We start from the raw sequence: 26053 nt of genomic DNA, 5'->3' as shown, positions 1-26053 counted from the left end.
TTAGTTTTGATTTCAGTAGGAAAAGATAAGGTGCATTGTATTAAAGACACTGAGCTAAATGCTGCTGTGCTCTGGATCTAGTTAGTGTGGATTTACGCCAGTCTGAGAGTGTAGAACTGGGCCCACTATATATGTGCACTTTGTTTCCCGTGCGCTTCAAGCACCTGAACAAGTGGCTTGATTTCCAAAAGTGCAGAGAATGTAGCCGCAGCATTGCCAAAGCTTTCAAAAGAAGTCTTGAGACAGGCCTTAAATGAAACCAAACCATTCGTTTTAAGCCAACCTCATGTGATTTTAAAACATACATTTTGTGTTCTTTGGCGTCTGGTTGCTCAGCTTTCAGCGTAGACTCACCACGTTTTCAAACTCTTCTCTGCAGTGATAAAGGCTTGAAACATACATTTTTAAAAAGAAAAGCTGAGATTCATGTGCATTTATGTGACCTCAAGAGCTGCAGCTTTAAGAAAAACATCACGTCCAGGAGGCATGCACTAAAAGTATTGCCAACTCTTGCCCAGTCGGCAGGAGGAACCTGACTGTAGGCACCCATTTTTCAAAGCCCTGGCATAGCGTATGTAACTGCTTTCCCCTCACTTATCAAGGGACCATTTCAAGAGAGCTCGGATCCAGCACGCTCACTGAGAATGATAGGAGCTGTTGAGGCACTGAGAACGTTTTCAGATGGCCAGTTTATTTAGGTGCCTACGTGGGAGCTGAGCTCTTTTGACAATCTGGCCCTTAATACTGTGAGATGAAGCAGCACAAAGAGGTGAATGCACAAAAGGAGTTAGGCAGCCAAGTCGCAGTTACGAGAACCATTGCAATGCAAACGTTCCAGCTGAAACCCTGTAGGTGCCTGGCCTCACTTAGCTCTGAAGTTTTTGCAGTAAAAGTTCCTTCGGCACCTATGTTTCTGCCTGTGCACTGCTGACTCCCTGTGAGCGTCTGGCTAGACAGACGTTCAGCTGTAACTCCGCGGCTCTCAGCTGTTCCAGACAACGGTACCCCTGGCAGGAGTCTGATTTGTCTTGCGTATCCCCACATTTCACCTCACTTAAAAACTACTTGCTTACAAAATCAGACATAAAAATACAAAAGGGTTACAGCACGCTATTACTGAAAAATGGCTTACTCTCTCCTTTTTACCGTGTCGTTACAAAACAAAGCAATTGGAATATAGATATTGTACTTACAATTCAGTGTATAGTGTATAGAGCAGTATAAACAAGTCGTTGTATGACATTTTAGTTTGTACTGACTTCGCCAATGCTTTTTATGTAGCCTCTTGTAAAACTAGGCAAATATCTAGATGAGTGGATGTGCCCCTGCATACCCTCAGGGTGGGCGTACGCCTGGTTGACGACCACTGCTCTAACTCAACTGAGGGGCCTATCCAGTAGATGTACTCAGAGGCCGCCTACTGGATTGGATCCCTTAGGCAAATTCACGGTGATGACACACACCCTTACAACTTTCAGTCCTGCGGTTAGGACACTCACCTGGTACATGGGAGCCCTGGTTCACGTCCCACCTCTGCCTGAAGTGGAGGAGGGATTTGAAGAGGGATCTGCCCCTGTTCACAACTGCAAGTGAAGTCGATCTGAGCTGTGATTTGAACATACAAAGTGCTATGTGATGCTAAGCACTCTGGAAATTCAGATTCTAAGTATCGCAAAGATGGGCATCCAAAATGCGGGGACACTGGCCTTTTAATCTCACAGTGGCTCAGCTCTCCAGCTGGAAAACTGGAATAATAAAACCACCTAATCTCCCAGGGGTGCTGTGAAGATAATTCACTCCTGACTATGAAGCACCCTGATACCACAGAGAGAGTGCTGTAGACGTGCCGCCTGTCAGGAGATCGATGACAGATTCTCCCGTCACTTGGCTGGTGAGTGTTCAGCTCGTACTGACTTGAGTGCTGGGTTTATTTGTTTTTATGGCTTCTCCCCCCGGGAAGTGAGTCCAATCCTAGATTTGCAAATGCGGTAGGCGTCACTGACCTCTCTGTCTGGGTCTGCCCAGTGCAGCAAATTCCCAGGTTCTAATGGCCGTCTTGCAAGCTTTGGCCTTCAAGGTGTGTCTGTATCGGAGGATGGATTGACCCTTAGAGTGGGTTCCCATGCTCAGTTGGCTGCAGAGCACTGCTTTGGTGCACAGGAAATCTCCACGTTTCTGACCCAGTGCAGCTGAGCCCAGGTGAGCATACTTTTGATGCCAGGAATTTGGCACCCGTCAAAGACTTCAGTGTTGTGGATCCTGCCCTGCTACTTGATGTTGCAGATGGATGGAAGGTGGGAGCTCTCCAGCTGTTCGATGTGGCATCAGTAGAGCATCCATGTCTTGCATTCGTGGAGGAGAGAGGTGAGTACAAGAGCACGGCAGATTTTTATCTTGGTTCTCCACGCTTCCTCCAGAGCCTGGGTGAGCCTTCCAGATGCCAGGCTGGCCTTTGCCGGGCGCTGAATGATCTCATCATCCAGCGTGGTGTGGCTGGACAGGATGCTACCCGGGCAGCAGAATTTCCTGACTGAAGTGAGAGGTGAATTGTCAGTTGTGATGATGCGGGATCATGGTGCTGGATGGTACATGGCTTCCGTCTTTTTCAGACTGATTGTGAAACCGAAGCATTTTGAGGCATAGGCAAAGCTGTCCGTGATAATGTGAATATCCTCAAGTGTGTGTGTAATGAGAGCACGGTCGTCAGCAAACAGGAGCTCCCAATGGGGGAGGAGATTGAAGTGGGCTAGACAGAAAATTGGGGGGAGGTCGGAGGGGGCTGCGATATACTTCTTGTGGGCACACATTCTTTATTTTTTTAAACAATATTCACTTTAATGTGTGTTTTGTCTAGGTTACCCTCAAAAGGAGAATACAAAGATATATATACAGACAGATTGCTTTTAAACTTCACCTATGGCAGCCCACTGGGGCAACATTTATTCACAGAAAATCAATAGGAAAAAAAACCTAAGCCAATATATAAATAAACTAATAATACTAATAATATTAACAATAACAACAAACAAATGCAAACTTCTGAGAAAAAATTACTGGTTAAATAATACTAATAGCTAATTACTTTACATGAGAGAATGTGCTGTATTATATTTTAAAATGAGCCATTTGCACACACAAAGACAATCACACACACACACACACACACACACACTACTATTTAAAGCAAATAAACACCAACCAACCAAAACTAAAGTACACCTTTTTTCCCTAGCTGCTCAAGCCTGTATTTCCATTCCAGTCTAATCAAAACCTAATCACGTACATATGATTTGAAAATTCAAAACATTTTTAAAGCTGGTTTTTTTTTTTGGTGGGGGGGGGGTAGAGTGGGAATCACTCTTCCTGTGACTGGCGTGCACCCACATGAGCCACAGAATTCATTAAAGTAATAAAAGCAATGTGGCTCTTAACTAAACGAACTGCCAATTAATACAAAGAAGCACAAAATAAATAAAGCATTGCCAATAAAGCACAAAACCAGCATTTGACAGGCAGCAAAAATCAAGACGTAAATACAAATAATTTTTTAAACATACAGTGTGTGGGCATGTGTTTTTCAAGGTTACCACTAAACCTGTGGAAAACTGCCATACATTATGAAACAAAAAAATGCATGAATAAAGATTGAGCCACTACTCACCACAGAGAAGACGTTTCACTTAAGGACAATCCGTCTGTTGTTGTGATTTGCAGCAAAAGAATCGATGACCGTCAACATTTAGTCATTTTGTTCTAATTGAATTTATGGAAAGTAAGGGGAGGCTACTGGTTCAACAGTCTCCACTGGTGTTTCTTAAGTAGTTTTTGAGTCATCGTAGTCAGGAAAAGCTATGTTTGCAGGCTGCTGAACTAACAGTAATGTCACACCAATGCACACATGTTGTACAGGCAACCTTAGTTCTTGCATTTCCTAACATTTGAGTGCTGACGTTTGTAATGTTAATATTCTTTTAATGTGGTGTTTTGGATGTTTTATATTTATAGTAATTGTTATGCGCAAGGAAAATAGTAACGAGGCATTAATTTGAATGTGTTTTGTTAACAAACAAAAAGGTACAAAAAGCCTGACTCACTCCAGAGGGAGACCCCTGTAAACAGATATGGGTGAAGACAAGTTGCTTTTTCTCTCATAGCTCACAAAGATAAAATGATTGAAACATTTCAATATGAATCTTAGCATATGAAATATCTAAGACTTGGTCTACACTACAGACTTATGTTGGTGTAACCGTGTCGGCGAGTGACGTAGTTAAGCCGACCGACCTCGTGGTGTAGACAGCGCTATGTCAATGGAAGGGCTTCTCCTGTCGCCATAGCTACCGCCTCTCGGGGAGATGGAGTACCTACGCTGACGGGAGAAGCTCTCCCGTATATGTAGGTAGCGTCTTCACTAAGTGCTGTATGCGTAGACAAACTCTAACAAGCCACCACCTTGACAATCTGACATGGATTGAGGCAGACGAAACGCATCTCATTGTAATTTGTGGGAAACTGGGGATTTTCAGAGCTGTTGACAGTGACAATTTTTAATGTTCATTTAATGGTTGTTTAAGAAACAGAGTTTCCCTCAAACAGCTCTGAAACCTTCTAGTTTCCCATTCATCACACTGCTGAGATGTACGACCTCTGGCTCAGTCTATTAGCATGCAGGAGATCCAGTATTAGTAAAACGGCACCTCTCACTGAATGAAAACCTTGAAATAGGGACAGGGAGTTCTTAGCCATTGACACAGTTCATTTCTTAAAGATGCATAGGCCGAATCCTGGTCCCGTGTCATGTGTTAGGAAGGGGCCGTAGCCCAAAACAGCCTTGGGATCCAGATGCGCATTATTTGAAGTGGGTCTGTGTTCAATTAAAATGGTTGTTTACGTTTGGAAAAAGGGGTTCTTTTTGTGCCTGGTTCGTAGATACTTTCCATACATCGTACATAATTCATCCCAGGCCAGGCTTGCAGACATGTTGGATCCAGACAAAGCCGCCAGGACTGAAATGTCAGTTTGGCCCTGTATTTCAAATCTCACCGGCAGTTACAAAATGCAGGCCCAACTCCTCCTGCTTTGCACCTTGTGCAGCCAATTGTACCATGCAAAGGGCCAGTGAAACACCCCCAAATCATCATGCTGATAGTTCACCCCTAGGCTGCAGAGATGTAAAACATGGAGGCAAACTCAGAAGTGGTTTCTGATGGGGTGGATAGAGGTATTTCTCACTCTTCTTGTTAGGCTGAGTTCTCAGGCTAGGAGGTGTTGGGCAAATTGTCAAGCTCTGGCCATTTACACCTGTGTATGGGGAGTGCCAATCAGAATCCTCCACTCAGTGACATAAATGGTAGTATTTTACAGACATTTTGCACTAGGAGGTTCATGGGAGTGGAGAATCAGGCTCTGTCTAGTTTGTTTTCTTAGAGAGCAATAAGCAGGCCTGGCTTCTATCTGAAACCTACGTAGTAAAGGTATCAAGCGAAGTTCCTCTCAATGTTCCACCGGGTACTAATTTTAACTGCGCTTTTGTTGACAGCTCCTAGGTTTCTAATATTTGCCCCTTCACTATGTGTTTGATTCAGCTAATGCATCCACCTCCAACGTATCTTTGGCTCAAAACGCTGCTCTGATGTCTGCAGAAGAACCCAGTCCCGTCTAGACATTGAACCAAACACTGAGCTTGGAATACCGGCCTTGATGGAGCCCCATTCTCAGCAGCTGTGGCCACCGAGAAAAAGAATGGCTGAGTGGGAAATGGCTGACGCTGTAGGAAGAGCTGGTGTCCCGGATAACAGGCCTTGACTACCACTTGGCACTCTCTGTGCCTGACAGTGCAGAATGATTAGAGTGGGGAGGAAGAAACTTTGGACATCTTTCTTCTGCTTTACGGCCTTCTTTTTTCTTCTTGTTACACTCCAGGTACCGTTAATCTTCAGACTGGGTAGTTGCTGAGTTATAGCCTTGGAAAGGAGGGAAAAGAGATACATGTGGTTGCCCTCTAAGTGTTACATAATTGCAGCAAGATAAAGATGTAATTAAAGACACTGAATATTTTCATTCATAAATGACACTTCAAAGAGAATCTGTGTGAAGAAATTCTCCTTGCTGAGTATTTCACTGAGAGCACAGGGCTGGAGAGAAAAGGGAAATGAATCTATAACTTACCTACAAAATAAGGAGGAAAGACAAAACCCAACATACCAAGGGCAAAGAATCAATGTGGGTAATAAAGGCTTAGCAAACTTTAAATGATACTAATAATTATGACCTGTCTAAAAAATTAAGACAAAAAGGCAACAGTTCCTTTCAAATCCGATCTTTCTACTTTATTTTATTATTATTTATCGACATTCATCAGCAGCCCTTCTCCTCCAGACAAATGAAGTTTTGATGCACGTTTGAAGGTGTGTCTAATGCCATTAATGAATTTTGGACTTAGCTATTCACTGCAAACTGTGCCCGGGAAGTCCTGACCCAATTGGCTGAGTTGTGCAAGCATTCTCAGCGCTGTGCGTCTCCTGGAGCACTGTCTGCAATGCATTGTCCTTCTGTCATAACATCACAAAACTCCTCAATCCATGGCTGTTTGGACCTGCAGTCGTTCCATATTAGACTGAGGTGCGCCATATTCCACAAGGTAGGCAGGGCCGGGCCTGGTCGATGCTTCGGTAGTAGACCACAAAGGGAAATGCAGGTGCGGCCGCGTGTGGTGATGGTGACTCACTAAATGGCAGTCTTCCCTCCAAGTCCGCACGCACCCAATGGCCACTTACGAGGGTAGGAAGCACAGCGTCAGGCCACAAAAAAAGCCTGATATGAAAGATAAATATGTCCATCTTTTTCCAGAACAGCTGTATGAATAAACTTACCCACTGCAGAGTAGATTTAGTTAGCGCATCTTTGGGCAGCAGAAATCAGGTCCATTCCTGCTGCGGTACCTTCAGGGCAGTTCCTCCTCTTCTCCTGGGGAGGACTTGGCTTCACTTCCTCTGAGGTTTCCCCTCTTTCCCACCCCCAAATTGTTCTCTTTATCCTCCATTTTGCTGGCCCTTGTCTCCTGAAAGTCTGAGTCCCTCCAGGATCTCTCCCCCTCAGTCTGCTGTGTGCCCACTTGCTGCCACCAGAGCAGCTGGGCAGGAGAGTGGGGCGACCCTCGGCTCTGCCCCACAACTGCTGAGCCAGCATGGCGGTATCTTAATTTGCTGCTGGTGTAGCCCAGACTGCCCCGTAATTAATAGTTAGCAAACATGGCCAAGCTAAGTCCGTCTTGGCCTGCAGTCAGACGTCTCAAGGCTGTGGTCTCAATAGCTCTCACAAGCTAAGCAGCTTCGTTTGGTCTGGTCAGGAGTTTAATTATATGATCATAGATGTTAGAGGGTCACCCCCCTGCCCCCGACACTAAGCAAGCTAACCCTTCCCCCGGTGAAGGCAGGATCGTTCTCTGCATTACGCCAAACAGCTGCGTTTTGTGTAGCCTACAGGTTCCCCGGTGTCTCTTTGCTGTGCCTCCCTTCAGAGATGCACGTCCCATGCACAGCCCCTCCTTCTCCCCTCCACCCCCCTCCCCAGCCCTGTCCCCAAGCCCACCGCTTGCCGTTTCCACTGGCCCACCATCTGGCACAGGCTGAGGCAGTAACAGATGCTGGGGGTCGGGGGCTCCTGGGAAAAGTGCCAGGATGTGGGAATGTTCTACTTCATGCAGGTCCTTGTGCCCCCCCCCCCAACCTCGCCAGGCCCTCTTACGGGCGCGCACCCCACCGTTTAAAACCTGTAGGATAGCCTCTTACATCCAATATTCCAGTAGGTTTCGCAGAGACCGATAATGCAGCTACAAAGTTACAAGTGCAGTAATGGCATAGCACAAGGGAGAGCAAATGAGACAACAGACAGACAAAGAAATGCCTACAGGAGAACACAGGCTTTGTCCAGCTTCACGTAAGCAACCTGAGTCTCCCACCTTTTCTCCTCCAGTGCTCTCCCAAGCCCGGCGGCTGTCCGAGCCAGGGCGACACAGACAGAAGGGGCTGGCTCCCCCCGTGATTAACGTAACACCTCCTGTGGGTGGCGTTAATCGCTGCACGTGAATAGTTGCGTGCAAAGAGCCATTTACAGTGCAAAGTAACAGAAAGGTTTTAGTGACCCTGCGAAACCCAGGACAACGTTGTGTATTCTTGAGCACCAGCTACTTTCAGCTGCGCTTGTAATTTCACTCTTTACTGACACCTCCCTTTTACAGAGCACAGAGCAGGTAGGGCTAACTTTAAAAAGGGGCTGTCCTCCACTTTCTATTTCTTTACCAGGCAGACAGCAGAAGGTATATTATAAACCACTGATGTCCCGGCCAGTTTCAAGCTGAGTAATTTACTTGGTCTACTTAAATTCCCTTTACCATTTCAAATGGGTATGGTATTTTTCACTTCCTGTACTAAAACAGCCGTGAAGTGCTACTTAAGGCTATTAAACAGCTGCCAAAGTCCACCCAAGAGATGGCTGCATTTCACTGACAGACTTTTACACAAGGAAATTAGGGTCTGCTAGCCAAACGGTATGTCCCTGGCAATGCACGTTATGGTGTATATGTGTTTTTTCTCCAAAGGTGGTTATTGAACTGGACAAGTCTGAAAGGAAGATAAAAATCGCCAGTTTACAAGATGGTTCATTAAAACTGGCGGAGCCGCAAAAACGTGTATATCAGTTTTTTAACAAGCAGAAACTCTACAGGAATACCCGGAGCGTTTTAGACGTGGACAGATACCCTATCCTGCTCTGGTGGTCCCCGCTGACCGGAGAGACGGGCAGGTTAGGTCACTGCGGCGAGGATGTGTGTTTCTTTACGATCAAGCGGACCTACCAGCATAACCACATGACAAAAGCCTTCCTCTTCTATGGTAAGAAACTAAGTCCTTTTAAATGAATGACTTCCCCTCCCACTCTTTCTCTGTCACAGATCAAGTACAGAGCAACTGAAACCTCCACGGCAGCCGTTGTTAAAGACTTGCATCAGCAAGTCTCTCTCCTTGCACCGAAAGGGCAGTTCTACTCTACAGAGTGATCTGGAATTACTTCCCTATTCTCTCTCGCTGACTGCTAGAGCGAATGGGCCCTGTTTACATGTAAAATGGGTATTCTTCTTCATCGCCAGCCTGACCAGCCAGTCTCAGATCTGAAAGGCAAGCGGGTTTCTGTCACAGCCTCATCACCTTGTCTTCACATTGTGCTCTGTTTTGCTTTCCGTGCCAAAGGTGTAACTAGTTGCCTGGGAGTGGAATTTAGTAACCGATTCCTTTGACGATGCCCAAAGAACAATCTCCCTGGCTCTGTGCCCAGAGTTGGCTCCGTTGGGCAGCAGGAGTGAAAAAGCAGAAATACCATTTGTGTCACTCACGTGCGCAGATATAACTCAAAGCGCATCCGTTAAGAAGTGGCAGTTTTTACCGAGTTTCTTTTTAGAGAGAAACTGCATTGTCCGCATTTAGTGCTATGAGGAAGATTTTTTATTCCCTGACTGGTGGGCTGCCATGAGCTAAAGTATCTGGTATTCGAAAACTATTTCAGGGTTCAGTACCTTGATTTATTAGCACGGGGAGGGGGAGCTCATGTGGGGGGTTTTTTTTGTTTATTTTTTAAACAAAATGTGAATGGGAAACAGAGGAAACAAATGGCTTTTGAGAATCACTTTTCTTTTTATTTAACCCTGAACTGCAACTTTCCCACTTCTTCCATTCTGAGTGCTCCAAATCATGCCAAATTCCAAAGGATAAGTAGGCCAGTTTAGTCTATTAATGAGACTGTGCTGAAGCGCAAAGAGGAAGAAATAATAGCAAAGGAATCAAAAGCTGACCCATTTTAAATAAAAGGAAACCAAAGTTCCCATCATGTGTATCCTATAAAGTCAGTGATGTTTCTGGCCACCCACAGCTCTAACAGAACTACAAGTGCTCATTGTACAAGCTTCGGGCAACGATTAATATACTTAATTAGATGGGAATGAATATATTAGCAGAAAGCCCCTCCAAGTACTTTTTTAATTACAGTGACAGTGCACATTTTGAAACGTTTGGAAAGGCAAATTCAAAAAGGTTAGTTTTTAAAACAACAGGGAGTGATCTATCACTGCCAGTAAGAGCAGACTCAAAGCTCACATATTATATTAAATGCAAAAAAGAAACCCTATATTAATGCAAGGCTGCTACATATTTAAACGCAGGACAGCTGAGAAATGCCTAAAGCAAACTCTCCTATTAGCATTAACTTGCCTTTATTGTACATTCTGTATAAGCTTTTCAGTAAGGCACCCTCTCTTTGAGGGTGCAATTTGCTCCTGTGAAGTTTGCACCTGCAGTTGTCTTGTGGGTGCAAATCTGGATGTTTGCATCTCTAGATACCTGGGGAGGAGGAATTGCATCCTCAAAGGTGAAGCTTCCCTGCCCCCCCCTGAAAATTTTGCCTGTGGATATTCACAAGATTTGGTGCCTGAAAGTAAAAAAAGAAGGGGTGGAATACTTGCTTTTGTGTAAGGCGAATCATCCTTGTTTTCTCTCCCAGACATCCTCTGTGTGGTGTCTTTAAAGACAGGGAAACTGTTGACCTGTTCTTTTGCTGTTTTGAAGAATAGCACGCAGAAGGCCTGCTCCTCGCCTCAGAGTTCAGGGTTCTGTTCAAAGGTGCAGGGTTGCTCCCGACCGTGGACTTTACTCCTGCCCTTGGGATGGAGCCTTTTTAAAACCTGGAATCACAGAGTTTGCAATTGAAGGAAGAGCACCTGCTTCCTGTGTATTTCGGAGCCAACTAAGGGCATGTCTACACTGCAAGCAGAGGTGACATTCTGCCTAGCTTTAATTTAGCCAGTGTGACAAAAATAGCAGTGTAGATGTGGTAGCACGGGCAGAGAAGCCACGGCAGTGCAATCTCAGCATAGGCTAGTCACGCAGCTTCACTGCTCTGGTACCTGAGTGGGCTAGATTAAATCTAGCTCACGTATGTCTGCACGAGCTGCAGTCACACCCCGTGTAGACACACCTTACGAGCCAGGGGAATTCCGCCCTGAGACCCTCTGTGTAGGGTGCCTTTAAAGAGGCAGATCCCCTTGTCACATTCACCATCCCCTCCGCGCTTTGCCACGTATTGCAGGTTTCCTAATGAATACTTTCGGAAATTAGAATTATGAGTGATTTCAGTCTCGTTCCACCTTCTTTATCTCATCATAAACCTATTAATCCCCCTTCGTCCCGCAGTGGCAGGTAACAGCGGCAGGTACTGTTATCATCTCTTTAATCCTTAAAAGCTTTTCATCTTCCAGCTTGACTAAGATGAATTAAGTGTGTGGTATTGGACTCAATCATTTCAGTGCTTTTATCTCTGGTGCATATTTCTACAGGCTTCCTTTTGCCTTCCCTTCCTCAGTCAGTCAATTTCACATGCCCATTTCCACTGCCCCAGCTGACACTGCTTTCTTGGATCCTCTTTGTGTTCCTCTTTTTCCTGACACCTCCTCAAAGAGGGAGTGTACATGTAAACGTCAGTTCTGAGTAACCTTGACGTCAGTCTATGGTATTTCACTATCCTCTGGTCCAGGCTGCTTCTTCGTCTCTTCCTAAACCCACTTGAAAGCACGTTTAAAAAATAAAATAGGCCTCAGAAGCCACTGTTCTAATAATTCACCTCCACTGCTAGCTGCGCACATCGCAGTAACCGCAAACAGAAAAAACAAGATCATTTTCCGATGTGCAGTATGATGCCTCGTCATGGGAGCATACCGTCACCATGCAGGATCATGTGTAAAACAGGAGGCTGCAGAATGCTTTAAACTCCCCCCAGACTCCATTCATTGCCCTTCCTGGCTCCTGCACTGGTGGTATTAGGATTTTATACTGCCACCCAACACTGCAGTAGCTGGTTGGGTTGAAGGTAGAAGGAAGTGTCGGTCTCATGATGGAAAGGCTTTTTCAAAGAGTAAGGTCTTTCTGCGTTTCCTAAAGATGGTCAGATTTTGGCTTCACCTGATGACCTCTGGAAGTTTGTTTCATAGCCAGATCCCCTCACTTAAGAACAATGATAAAAATATCACATCCAGACAACTAACACTTAAACAGCAATCAAATAATATATCCCATAGCCCCCAGCCAATAAGGAGTTGGCGTGACTTTGTTTTTTAAAGCACTTTGTAGTTAATCCCAAAACACAAATCGCAGACTAATCAAATGAATGAAGCATACGTCATGGAGATACATCATAGAGCAGGATGCAAAGCAGCCAAAAACCCAGTCGAAGGGGCCCGTTGAAAGGCCAACCCTATGGCTGCTTCGTATTGCTGGAGTGGTACAACTGAATCTGTCTCAGGTGTCCATTTGTCTGGATTAATTATAACACGTCGGTATTTGGTTACTAGAGATTTTTGGAATAAATGTTTTACTTTTAGCCAAGCTCCAATAAGCATCTGTAATTATTGGGGTTACTGTGTGCCCCAAATCCCTAGGGGTGCCACTAGCATGGCCAGTGTACCACATTTTGGAGGTAAGCTCTGTAGGTGCTTCAGCGACTAGGCCTTAGAGGTGCTGGCCCGGTTGGGTCCCAATAACCAATCAAACACATGGCTAACGGAGAGGTTTTTACTAGGGCTGGCGGGACAGGAGAAGGGTTGCAGATACCCTAGGTACAGTTCGAAGTGAGCAGCAGCAGGTCTTGTTTGGGCCCCGGGGGCAGTCAATCGAGTGCGGGGGGTGCCAGCTCCGAGTCCAGTCTGTACTCAGGAAAATAAGCATCTGCAGACTTCCAAGCCAGGCTCAGTTAGTGTTTCCATTGGGGGGGGGGCCTTTGCACTGGCTCCCTGCCCAGCTGCTGCTGCTCCCGCAGAAGCCCCACCGAGCCCAGTAGCCAGCTGTGGTGTCCAGCACTCACAGCCTGTTCTCATATGCGGCTCGGTCAACAGTTCCTGAGGCATCTCTCCAGCTCCCTGCTGCTAAGTGGCTCCCACTCCTGGGTCCCAAACAGAACCCTGCCACAGCCTGGTTCAGGCCCTGCCACAGCCCGGTCAGGGGAAGAGAATATACTGTAAAGTGACCCCCTTTTTCAAAATGCAAAAAATGGGACATGTACGGCCCGGCTGTGGCCACGCCCCCGGCTCCTCCTCTTCCCCCGGAGGCCCCGCCCCCTGACAAGGCCAGAAGCCAGAGCCAAGCAGCAGTATGAGCCACCCAGGGAGCCCGGACCCCTGTGGGGAGCCCCAGATCCTCCACCTGCCCTGGGCGGGGGGCTGGGATGCCCAAGAGCAGCCCCTGGCCTGTATCCCTACCCCGTCGGGCACACCACCCAGGACAGTTGGAGGGTCCAGGGCTCTTACTACTGCCCAGCTCCGGCTTCTGGTCTGGCCAGGGGCAGGGCATTGTGGGGGGAACAGGAGGAGCAGGAGGCGGGGCCTTGTGGTGAAAGGGGAGGGGCTTAGGCCCTCTTCCACCCCCTGCAACCCTCACTGGGAAGAGGCTGCCACTGCCCCTGAGCTTCTGGCAGTCCTGGAGCGGCACCGCAGGGAATCCGGGACAAATGCTGTCCTGGAATCATTCAGCCCAGGACCGGGACTTGAATTTTGGGACTTTCCCTGTCCAATTAGGAATGGGTGGTCACCCTAAGTACAGTGAAGCGGGGACTAATAGGATTTGAAGTCCCAGCTTTGCAGATCCATCACATGTGATTCATCTTAATGATTACTCATATGCTCAGATAAAATCATGTGCTTTGGAGAAATTGGTTACATGAGAACACATGATACAGATACTGTTGTGCTGTAACTGTTGGGATCATAACAATGGCTATTGTATCTGGAATTTTATTTTGTCTCTGTGGCCCATTACTCCAGAGAAGCATGCGATCTTATTATTTCTAAGCATCTTACAACATTTAAAGATAATAGCGAGTCCATTAAAATGTAAAATGAACACAACCCTTTTGGGCCTATTTGAAGTCTAAAACATTTTGCTATTCCATTACAGATTGTATTGGAAATTTTAAGTGGATAGTTATGCCACCTTTACTTATGGTGAGTAGTACCTGGTCCTTTTGCAGTCAACAGAAACTTACTGCACATACAGTCCTATTAATTGTGAGTAAAAGTGGCACAGTTAGTCTGAAGTAAATTACAGGTGCATTTTACAGTGATTTAAAACCATATTGTTTTTCTAGCTCAATATATCAAAGCTATGGATTGTAACATTATTTGTGTTTGTCTAGGTACTGACTTTAATATAGATAGCTTACCCCTTCCTCGTAAACGCCATCACGACTGGGCCCTTTTCCACGAAGAGTCACCCAAAAACAACTACAAGCTCTTCCACAAACCTACCATCACCTTGTTCAACCATACAGCTACGTTCAGCCGCCACTCCCACCTGCCCCTGACTACCCAGTACCTGGAGGGCATCGAGGTCATGACGTCTCTGAGATACATGGTTCCTTTGCAAAAGAAGAATAGCTTGCGAAAAAGTCTTGCACCTCTTGTGTATGTGCAGTCTGATTGTGACCCTCCTTCAGACCGGGACAGCTATGTGCGTGAGCTGATGAGCTACATCCAGGTGGACTCCTATGGTGAATGCTTGCATAACAGAGACCTTCCGCAGCACCTCAAAAACCCAGCTTCCATGGATGACGGCAACTTCTATAGCATCCTTGCTCAGTACAAATTCATTCTCGCTTTTGAAAATGCAGTCTGCGAGGATTACATCACTGAAAAGCTCTGGAGGCCCCTCAAGTTGGGAGTGGTACCAGTGTACTATGGGTCCCCCAGTATTAGAGACTGGCTGCCTAGCAATAAGAGTGCAATCCTCGTAACAAGCTTTTCACATCCCAGGGAGCTGGCGCGCTACATCAAGGCACTGGATGCAAATGACCAAGCGTATGAGGCCTACCTAGAATGGAAACTGAAAGGGGCCATCTCCAATCAACGGCTGCTCGCTGCTATCAAAGAACGCAAATGGGGAGTCCAAGATATCACACAGGACAATTATATTGATGTGTTTGAGTGCATGGTGTGCAATAGGGTGTGGGAAAACATCAGAAGGCAGGAGAAGGTACTCAAGACTATCATTGTCTTTTGGGGTTGTTTTCTTTTTAGTATAGCTTGCTTTGGTAGAAGTAATCAGACTGATCTTCCAGCAGGGCTAAAACTCTGGTGCCATGCTGACACACACATGCCGAGACACACGTTATTTAGAGAACAGTGCCTCTCAAGTTCATCAGTTATTATTGTGAGGGGGCACTTGTTAGGGTCGGAGAGTAGTTCTGTCTCTTTGGAATCTCTCCTGGGAGTGCTCGTTGTGGTAGATTTTTCTGATATGGACATACACTCATAGACTTTAAAGTCAGACGGGACCAATATGATCATCCAGTCTGACCTCCTGACAACACAAGCCACAGAACCTCACCCACCCACTCCTGTAATAGACCCCTAACCTATGACTGAATTATTGAAGTCCTCAAATGATGGTTTAAAGACTTCAAGATACAGGGAATCCACCAGCAAGTGACCCATGGCCCATGACACAGAGGAAGTCGAAAAACCCCCAGGGCCTCTGCCAATCTGCCTGGGGGAAAATTCCTTCCTGACCCCAAATATGGCGATCAGCTAAACCCTGAGCATGTGGGCAAGACTCACCAGCCACACACCCAAGAAAGAATTCTGTGTAGTAACTCAGAACCCACCCCATCATGGCACACCTGGACTTAAACTGAAACCACAAACTCATTTCCTGTATGCCTTAATCCTCATGCTGTTAAGATGGGCAGCCACATTTTCAAAAGTGGCCACTGATTTTAGATTCCACAGACATTTAGGTGCCCAATTTCAAGCACCAAGAATGGAGGCACGCAAAATCTTTTTTGAAAAAGTTCCCCATGGTCATTTATCAATATTATTTTTACATCTGCTTAACCTAATCAGGAACCACGCTTTCATTTACATTAGCACACAATCTGGCTTGTGATATCTCCGTGGCTGTTTTCTACTGTGGCAGTCCGAACTGTGACGCTATCTTATCAGCCAGCCAGGAGAGACAGAAAAAATTCTTAGGAAGATGAACTGTATTCATGTGAAAAATGGGACTAAGACTACTCAAGTCGTTTTCAGCTAGTTGTCTGTTGATCAGTAGTTGCAGAGGAGTAGAAATTTTTCCATACAAGTTACTGAGATTCAGCTTACCTAGGATGGCCAATTCAATGGAGTCTTCAACTGACTCTGCAAATTTCTGAACAGACAACCTCTTTTTTTGCTTAAACACACAAGTTTAGGAAGCAGGTGTAGGAGAGAGTAACATAGAACTGAAAGCCGAGATTCTCTTAGTTCCCACATTGCTATGTCTCCCTTCCAGGACCAAAAGGCCAGCTGAGTTCACCAGTGCCTGCTTCATAGCTCTTTCCACACAATGCATATATATTGAAAGGTTAACACAATTAATTGCTAAACTCTTAAGAGTCAGAATCTCAGCTGGCATAAATTAGTGTCACCAATTTACATGAGCTGAGGTTCGGGCTATTATTCTGTGGGAATCTGATCCCGACCTTCTGAAATCAGTGGGAGCTTTGCTAATGGCTTCAATGGACATAGGGCCAGGCCCTAGAACGGGAATTAGACTGTTTTGCTGAAATGACTCAGTAGATTGCTAGCTACATAGACCTTTTGCCGTTAGGTTGTCAATCAGTGTAGCCCAATTCTGTAGCATCTGGAAGCTTTACGCCTCCAATTCCTTTTTTCAGTGGTCCATGTGAAAACTAATTTGGTTTCAGTCCAGTTTCCCGTGGAGAGATGTCTACCTTCCAGAAATCAGCACCATGACTACCACTCTAGCGGACGTGAGAGACACAAGGTGGGAATATCTTGTACTGGACCAATTTCTGTTGGTGGAAGCGATAAGCATTCCAGCTTTCACAGTGTCCTGAAGAAGAGCTCTGTGACGCTTGAAAGCTTGTCTGCCACCAACAGAAGCTAGTCCAATACAAGGACCATCTACCTTGTGTCCCTCAAGTCCTGGGACCAACATGGCTACAACAACACTGCAAACAACTCACGTAGATGGGCAGGGAAACCGAACTACGCTTTCACTCTCCAGTGCATGGTTAAGGTCCGGTATGCAGGGCAGGGTGGGGTGGGGGACTTTTCAGTGTCACTGCATGTGTTGTGCCCGTTCCATCAAAGCAGTCGGGCAGGCTACAGTCCAGAGCATTCGCTTCACCAAGAGGCGTTCCTACGGTGCAAGAAACAGTGAAATAATCTTTCACAGAGAGAGAGAATTTGGGAGGGGAAGAATACTTTCTACTAATCGGTTCAGCTATCCATAAGATGGACTCTAATTAAACCCTTCCTGTGTTTCTCCTCAATTGCCAGGGATTGTCACCCAGGAGGTGGAACGCACAGGTGAACCACTTGAGCTGCCCGGAACCTGAGGCTTTCTTATTCTCCTTTCCAAACATACGCTGGACGTCTCTGCAAGAGATGTGGATACCAAGCTTTGAGCAATCCAAGAAAGAAGCCCAAGCGCTGAGACAGCTGGTGGAAAGGAACATGAACTTTACGGCTCAGGAATTTTGGACACTTGTATTCAAAGAATAAAAAAGAGAGGCTAGCACACAGAGTGAGCTACCCAAAGGATTCAGCTATGTAATACTCTTTTGCAGACTGCCTTAACATTTGTAGGCCAATAAGTATAGGAAGGCGTGACATTGTCCTGTAAGATAGAAGTTGGTAGGTACTGATAAACTACAGAATTACCCTGAGTGGTCTTTTAAAAACTATATTTTTATACTAATTGTCATTAGTTTGGACATTTGAGCATTCAGACCTATTCAGGAAGGCGCTTAACACACCTGCCTGATTTGAAGCACATGAGTAGGCCCAGTGGCTCTAATGGGACTACACTCACATGCTTGGTATCAGGAATTTCCTTGCATACCTTCCAGAAGCAGGCCTTCTCTGATCCAAACTCCCACATCCCTGGGTTGACCGTCACAGGCTATGGAATAGTTTGTACAATCACATTGGTGTGACCTCTGTGACAGAGTGCCTTTGTTGGAGGTGTAGTGATCAGGATTGCTGCTCAGTATGTCTCTCTCTCTCATCTGTCCCCTTGGTATCCCCAGTGTTAGTTGAGACTTGGCCGGCTAAAATGTCCTGATGCTGAGTATGAATGGAAAACGCATCAGCGTTTAGTACGGGGTAACCCCCATCTTCTAGTGTCCAGGGACAGAATGAATGAAAAAATGCTGGGTAAGATTTAACTACTGTCTCCTGTTGAAAACATAGGACAAAATGTTTGCCCACAAGAGGGTCACTCCAAACTAAATAATTCTGTTTACATGAAAGAAAGTAGATGACCATAGAATAGACAGTAAGAGCAGCATATAGATGAAAGGATGTGATTGGGTACAGCAGTGATTAAATTAATGACCTGATCCTGCAGTAAAACCTTATTAATGTCTACGCTAGAAATGCTACAGTAGAACAGCTGCAACAGACACTTAAGTACAGCGATGAAAGGGCTTTTTCCCATCACTAGTAAATTCACCCCTCCAAGAGACAATAGCTATGTCAATAGAAGAATTTGTACTAGAGGATCTGTACTTGGGCCTAGATCGTCTGCACTGGGGCCTAAATCGGCTTAATTCCAATTGCAGAGCCCACAACATTTTTCACAGCCATCAGAGAGCCGTAATTAAACTGGCCTAATTTTGTAGCGTAGAGGAGTCTGGCATTCCAGTTGGGTCAAATGGTGCCATCTTTTTTTTGAAACAGAGCTCTCCATTTACATCAATACGTAGTTCTGCTTAACTGATGGCATACCAAGGCCCATGCAGATTCTCTTACACCTCAGTGGGAATAGTCACAGGGGAAGGGCTACTCATGGGATTAGGAGGGGGCAAGATCAGGCATCAAATGTAATAGTTAAGATAAAATACTTTTTGATGCTGCTGAGAAGTCAACCTTACCCCCTTCTGACAATTTAAATACAGTCATCCCATGCTGTTGATCCTTTTATGATGATTAAAAACATTTGGTTAGTTTATGAATAGGCAACAACATGAAGGTGGGCGATAAATGACCAACATTTAAAGATAATTACGCAAAAGATCAGGTCACAGAGCGCACCGTGAAATCAGTGACCTTGAATCTCAATCTACTGGGAGTCAGCCTATGAATAACTAAAGCGCGTCGCTTAAAGTTATCCACATGTTTTGCTAGCTTGGAAACCGAGTATCATCTGGGTATTTCTTTCTATAAGACCCACAGGTCTTTAGGGCAGATGAGTGACTTTCATATTCAGGAAGCCATCCTTATTCAGGAAGGCAGCTTAAACATACACTTCAAGTTAAGCACATGCTTAAGCAATTATCTGAATCAGGGCCCAAGATCAAACCCTGATTCCTGCACCCCCATAAATGCCTCCTACCATTCCATTTGTTGTCATTTATTATCCTTTCTATCCAGCCAATACAGAACACCTGGACCCATTGATCAATTTTTCATGATATTCTATCAAATGCTTGACTGAAAATCTGGAGCCATATTTTCAGAAGTGGTCCGGCTCCACAAGTGGGGCAAAATTTTCAACAGTGAAAACAATGGGAGCTGAGCCATCTATTGACTTCCCAAAATGGGAGCTGTTGGGTGCGACAGTCTTTGGAAAACCCTGCTCAGGCTGGAATCTGGACTCTGAGCCCAACCACACCCCCAGCCCGGTTTCAGAGCCCGGATTCCAGCCCAAGTGTGCTGTCTACACTACTGTTTTGAGCCCTGTTGCATGAACCCTATAGGCCCAAGTCAGTTGACTGAGGCTCTGAGACTGGCAGCCATAGGTTTTGTTTGCAGTGTGATCATACCGTCACATGCAATATTCTGTCTCCATCACATGCTCATTGTTGATCAATGGTTTTTTCATGATAAAACAACAAAACAGCAAGACAGGCAATTTAACATAACACCAACAGCTATAAAATATTTGCTTTGTTTTCTTTTTTTTTTTAAAACCTGTGAAGAAGGTTAATACTAGAATGACCAGGCCATTTGAGAGCGATGTATTATCCATAAAGTAGGAGAACAACAGAGCAGCTAACTTAGAAATCTTACTCTGAATCAATGACTAAGAAAGTAAATAAAGATATACAATGTAAGAATGACTGTGTTAATTTCAGTGTAGCATGGGCCGTGATCACGCTGTGGGTGAACGACTGTGCTCTCTCCTGCACCCAGAGCAAAATTTAGGGTACTAGGAATGCTGAGATGGGGTGGCACCTCTTGGAAATACAGCCAAATATGTACTCGTGGGAGGCATTAGAGAAAGGGATCTTGAAGGCTACAGGTGCAGCACATTTACCATGCGCTGCCTTTTACCAGTCATCAGCTCTGTGTCTGCCTGACATAAAATATGGTGATATAGTGGGTGGTCTCCCATCTGCTTTTGTAGAAGTGGATTGGAGGGAACACCCCATGGGGCATCTCTGTTTGGGCCTTAAGACATCAGCTGTCCTCCCCAACACACTTCTTCCCTCTGCTGTTCTAAGCAATTAAGTACAGCATGTGGATTCAGCTATTTGTCCACAGAAGTGCTAAGCACGTGGTCTCTTCCTGGAGAGGAGCCCTGTGTAACTCAGCTTGGGTTCTGGCCACATGCTATGCTGTATGTGATGATTTACACTCCATACACCAAACTAAACACAGTGTGTGAATTAAATATTTCCAAGTTTCTAAAAAAATTGTTCCCAGGAGTAACCCTCCCTTCTCTTCCTGGGCCAAATTTTATAATATTTCTTAGCCATTTACCTAACAGCCATCTTGGTAAGAAACCAAACATTACAAAAATAGTGTAGTAACACCAACGTTTATACATATACAGATGCGGTAGGGAAAAGAGCAATGTTATGATGGAATCTATAACTGGCCTACATTTTCTGCTGAATTGTTTTTAAAAATACTGATCCCTCGCTTTCAGGCATCTGGGTAAACATGTCTACTGAGCACAGTTTTAATTCACCATTTATAATATAGTTGTTTGCTGGTCTCTTAATATGCTCCTTTAAAAGAAAAGATTTTACATACAGTCGACATATGGAATATCGTGAAAGTGTTTTCATCTAGTATATGTATATTACGTACAAAAAAACTTTATTGAAAGAATATTAAAGTTGCAAAGCCAAGCATGACCACATGGGCCCAGGACAGTACCATGTCCAGAAAAGAACATCCTCTTTTTTCTTGCAGCCTTCTACAGGGGTGCTGTAGAACACAAAGTATGTGATCATCAGGGATCCTAGTTTTCCGTGATAAAACCCCCAAAATTCTCCGGTTTAAAAAACCCCCATAAAAATCTGCATTTTTCCCACAATTAAAATGAAACACTGAACTTTAGTTTCCATACCCACAATATACAGGTATCCGTTGAACACCACGTTTATTGATATATTTACAATTTTTAAGCAAGGTCTAAGCTTACCAGTGCCATTGATGAGTATAATAAAATAAAATGATCCAGTCACAGTGCATTGTTTCTTTACGGTTGTCAATGGCACTGCTGTTTCAGCCTCTTGTTTTCATAACTTTTCATTTAGTTTATGTTTAGCGCTTTCCATATGTTCTACAATTATCTGCCTTTAAAGGTATTCTACAGTCTTGCTTAAGCACACAGTGCAGAACAGCCCATCACCATCAATGTGAAATTTGTCCTTGCCAAAGGCAGTGACGCGTCTTTAGGGGTGATTTTTAAAGTTTTCGGCATCTTCTCATAACTTTAATTACTGACGTCTGGAGGCGGAAGTGAAATTTGAGATGCATTAAAACACAAATCCTATACGCTGTTGCATAAACTCTATATACCGGCAGCAATTTATTGGCGTATGTTTAGCTATGTAAATTTATAGCACATTCAAAAAATAAACCACAAGAGGGGGCGGTTGTTCACATGGAATAACTGACACTGGCACTTTCAGCAACATTTAGTTAATACAGGTTTTTATTTTTTCGCAAAATGTAAAAACTAAAGATTCTCTGAAAAAATGCAAATTCTGCGTTTTTCCGTGGCAAACGGATATCCAGGATCCCTGGTGATCATGTCATTAAAGACCATATCATACTGCCTATGCTCAAGGGGGGTGAATTAAGCTTGCATAGGCAACCTTAATTCTGGCATTTCTTAACTTTTAAGTGCTTGGTTTTGCAACCTTTATGATCTTTACAAACAAAAATTTGTTAAATTGCCTAGGGTTTTAAAAAAACAAAAAAAACCTAAGAAAGCAGAAATTCCATAATATGGAACCATATTGAGGCTCCGTCAAGTTTTGAGGTGCAACCCAAACCTGTGAGAGGTTGTGCCACTGCTTTTCCTCTAATCCTGAGTGCTTTAAAATGCTTGATGCTGTAATTCCCTGTCTGGATGTTCCCAGCCAGCACACAAGCATACACTGAGTGTCTGTGTGATAACTAAGGTTAACATTTTGTCATGGTTATTTTTAGTAAAAGTCACAGGCAAATCCTGGGCAATAAACAAGAATTTACCGAAGCCTGAGCCTTGCTGCCCGCCTGGGGCTGACAGTCCAAGCCCTGAAGGCGCGGAGGTGATGAAAAGAATCACCGAATCCATTACCTCCGTGACGGAATTGTAGCCCCGTTTGTTTGCAATCCCAGCAAAGAGGCCAGGTCTTGTGATGGAAAATAATCTGTCTTCATTACTTCACGACACATGCTGCAGAATGCCTAGCGGTACTGAAAGCACTCACTGACTTGTTATTGTGCAGGGTGATGGAACTCACAGGATCCGTGACAAAACAGTGTTATATTCAGAAGTGTACAGGAAAGCACCATACAATTCCTAAAAGACCCAAGAACTTCAGGGCCAGGTAGAGCACAGTCCCCCGCAACACATTACTGTGGGTCACTGTTAAAATGCACCTTCGAGGCCTCCGTCAGCCATACAGCTCCATGCAGAGCTCGGCTAATAGCCCTTGTCTCTGGCTGTTCGAACTCAGCAAACAGCCGCTCCCCTCCATCGGCAACGTGTTCCGCTCTTTGCCTCCCAGATATTGCACAGGACACAGCAGGCAGCTCTAACCATAGGGATGTTTTTCTTCGCAGCGATCCAGTCTTGCGAGTAACCGACGCCGGCGTCCCTTCAACCTACCAAGAGCACGTGCAGCTGATGTTCTGCACCTTCTGAGCCAGTAGTTGAATCTTTCCTCGCGGGGGCGTGGAGGAGGCCGGTGCATGGTTTCATGAGCCAGGGGTTGGCTGGGTCCCCCGGGATCACTGTGGGCATTTCAGCATCACCAGTAGTAACGTGCCAGTTGGGAAAGAGGGGTGCTGCTTTCTGAACACTCCTGCGTTCTTAAACATAGGAGCCTCCTGCAGCTTCCCTCACAAGCTGCAAGGATCCAGGGACCAGAACCAGCTCTGCAGAGGCTGGGAGAGCTGATAGTCCTACAGTGCTACCAGGAGGCGATGCAGAGGCGTGGGGAGAGTGATCCACCAAGACTTGTATAACCATGCAAAAGCAGCCCTTGCTGTCGATATACTGTGGGTCAAGATGGGCAGGTGACAAAATAGGATACGCGAACTGCCTAGCGCGCCACTGCAGTTCGGGAACTTTGTTGCTGCAAATCCATCCACTGTGTCCTGCATATTGAGTCCTGCGCAGCAGGAGACAATCAGTGGCCCTTCACAGTGGATTTTCCAGCTCCAAAATGATTTCCCACTGACTGGCAGCAATCTGCGGTTGCAAGATTCCAGAGAGCAACTGGGTACTCACTTCCCCACACTGCGTGCAGCTCTCATTTTGGTGTCCCTGTGCTGGACTGGGGTGAGCTTGGACCACAGAGCCAGGAATGTGACCTTTTGCATCCAAAACTTCTGCAGCCACTGTTTGTCGTCCCAAACCTTCATTACGATGAGATCTCGCCAGTCAATGCTCGTTTCTCAGTCCCAGAAGCAGCGCTCCACTGTCTGCAGCTGCTCCGCAACTGCACCAACAACCCTGAACTGGTTTTTGCTATCTGTCCTCCATGAAATTGTCATGTTCCCCACTGAGGCGGTTCTTCTTGCAGCTCTGCAAATATCGGAGGGTCATGTGACGTGCTTGCAACTGGGCCTGATTCAGTGCTACTGAAGTCGGTGGAGAAAGCCTTCCACTCATTTTTGGGGGGCTTTGCATCTGGCCCTAGGTGAACATTATGGGGTGGGTGGTGGGGGCGAAGGCATTGGCTAATAGTCTCTGCATTCAGGTGAGGAAGGGCTGGCACTCGCCTAGGACTTGTGAGGTCTGGTTCGATGCCTTGCTCTGCCTCACACAGTCTGTGACCTTGGGCATTTGACACAGTGGGTATTTCTATACTGCAGTTAGAGGTGTGACTGCAGCATGTGCACACCCGGTTAAACGACCTTGGATCCAGCTGGCTCAAGCAATAACAGCTTTGAAGCCACAGGGGCATGGGTGGCAGCCTCTCAAGTGTGTACCCAGCGTCCTGGGTGGGTGGGGTTAGCTAGATCAAAGGCCACATGGGTGTGTTTACAGGGCTACCATCTACAACTCCAGATTTTTGCTTTCCCCTACCTCTCACAGGGGTGCTGTATAGTGCTGAGATGCTGCAGTAATAAGGTTATAAGGAACGGAGACAGACAGAACGTACTCAGTATGCTCCGAGATGTGAAAGCCAGTCTTTTCATTCCAGTGCCGATTAGCTTTGACACCACCTGATTTTTGCACAATAAAACTTCCAACCACATCCTGAGAATTAAAGGGCAATTTCAGCAGGAATGAATTTACCGGGGCTTTTTCTCTCTGAGTGGCATCCAAGCGGGCACCTTTCAAGGGGTGTCAAAGGATGAGCTCTTGAAATAAGTAATCTGCACTTCGACCACAAGATGTCACTGTGGTGCCGGGTACCACCACAAGATTACAAGGCAGCCCTCAAATCCTCTTCCAGCCAGTTTGGAATTGTTTTAATTGCTTCCAGTTAGGTTACACACTTCTCGGTAAACAGACAGCAACAACAATAGTGACACCATCAATGACTTTATGTTCCTTTGCCTAAATGGGGATATGGAGCCCAAGCTCATTCATTTGCTATCCGTGATTTCAAGTCCGTTCTGGACACAAAGTAATTGGCTCCCTTTTGTTTGCAATCTCAATAAAGAGGCTAGGACTTGACCATGGAGACTGAAAATCTTCTGATCCAGAGATATGGTCCCACAATGGCAGAGCAGTATAAGGAAGCTTGTGACACGGCTACCCGGCCTTGGGAACAAACCGAGAATTGAAGTCTCCTGAGCCATCAAGCCGGCAGCACTTTCGCAAACACCAAGGCCAAGAGTCTCAAAAAACATTTAGGTGCCTGGCTCCCAGTGAAGACCTGGGCCTAAGGTCAAAGGCCAATATTTTAAAATATGGGGGCCTTGAGTTAGGCCCCTGAACCCATATTAGGCACTTAAATAAATGTTTCACTTTTCACAGACTCCAGTTCCCATTGAACTCTCTTATACGGCTTCATCTGTCAATAAAGTATTACCAAACTGAATAAACAGAGGCCTAAATATGGACGGACTTTAAATACCCACATCAGAAAAATTGGGGAGAACATTTTTAAGAGTCCCCAAGTGACTTAGGAGCCTAATTCCCATTAACTTTCAATGGCTCCTAAATCAGACAATTTTATCCTACGTCTAAATTCACTTGTCGTTTGCACACTGGCTACCTTTGCATTAAGGGCCAGCTTCTACAGCCGAGAAGCCAATGGAAATTCTGCCATTGACTTCACAGAATGCAGAATTAGGCCTAAAAACCAGATTCTCAAAGTTATTTTAGGTGCCTAACTCCCACTGGAAGGTAGGTACCTAAATACCTTTGAGAATCTGGGCCAAAATGTCTACACTTAGACACGTATTTAGATGGTTATTATAATCGTCTGATTTATTTGCAATTCCATAAACTATCCATTATTAAAATATTAGTGCTCGTTAATTAAATAACTATTACATAACTAGGAAGAGAACATTACAGATCACAGCACAAAAATGACATAGCAGTTTTAA

At 45.3% G+C, this 26053-nt stretch overlaps 1 protein-coding gene across 1 annotated transcript; it reads left to right on the top strand.

Annotated features, from left to right (window-relative positions):
• Positions 1-5761: 5761 nt before the first annotated feature.
• On the top strand, positions 5762-17625 carry FUT10 (fucosyltransferase 10). The gene is made up of 4 exons (XM_067553456.1): positions 5762-5922; positions 8600-8891; positions 14227-15062; positions 17372-17625. The coding sequence occupies exons 1-4, from the start codon at positions 5842-5844 to the stop codon at positions 17594-17596; spliced, it is 1434 nt and encodes a 477-aa protein (XP_067409557.1). The 5' UTR covers positions 5762-5841; the 3' UTR covers positions 17597-17625.
• The last annotated feature ends 8428 nt before the right edge of the window (positions 17626-26053 follow it).

The sequence above is a fragment of the Emydura macquarii genome, unplaced genomic scaffold, assembly GCF_026122565.2.
Source record: "Emydura macquarii macquarii isolate MOO-44397 ecotype Brisbane River unplaced genomic scaffold, CSIRO-AGI_Emac_v2 contig_1451, whole genome shotgun sequence".
Lineage (NCBI taxonomy): Eukaryota > Metazoa > Chordata > Testudines > Chelidae > Emydura > Emydura macquarii.
The sequence above is the reverse complement of the archived record's forward strand: the minus strand, read 5'-3'. Positions and strand labels throughout refer to the sequence as shown.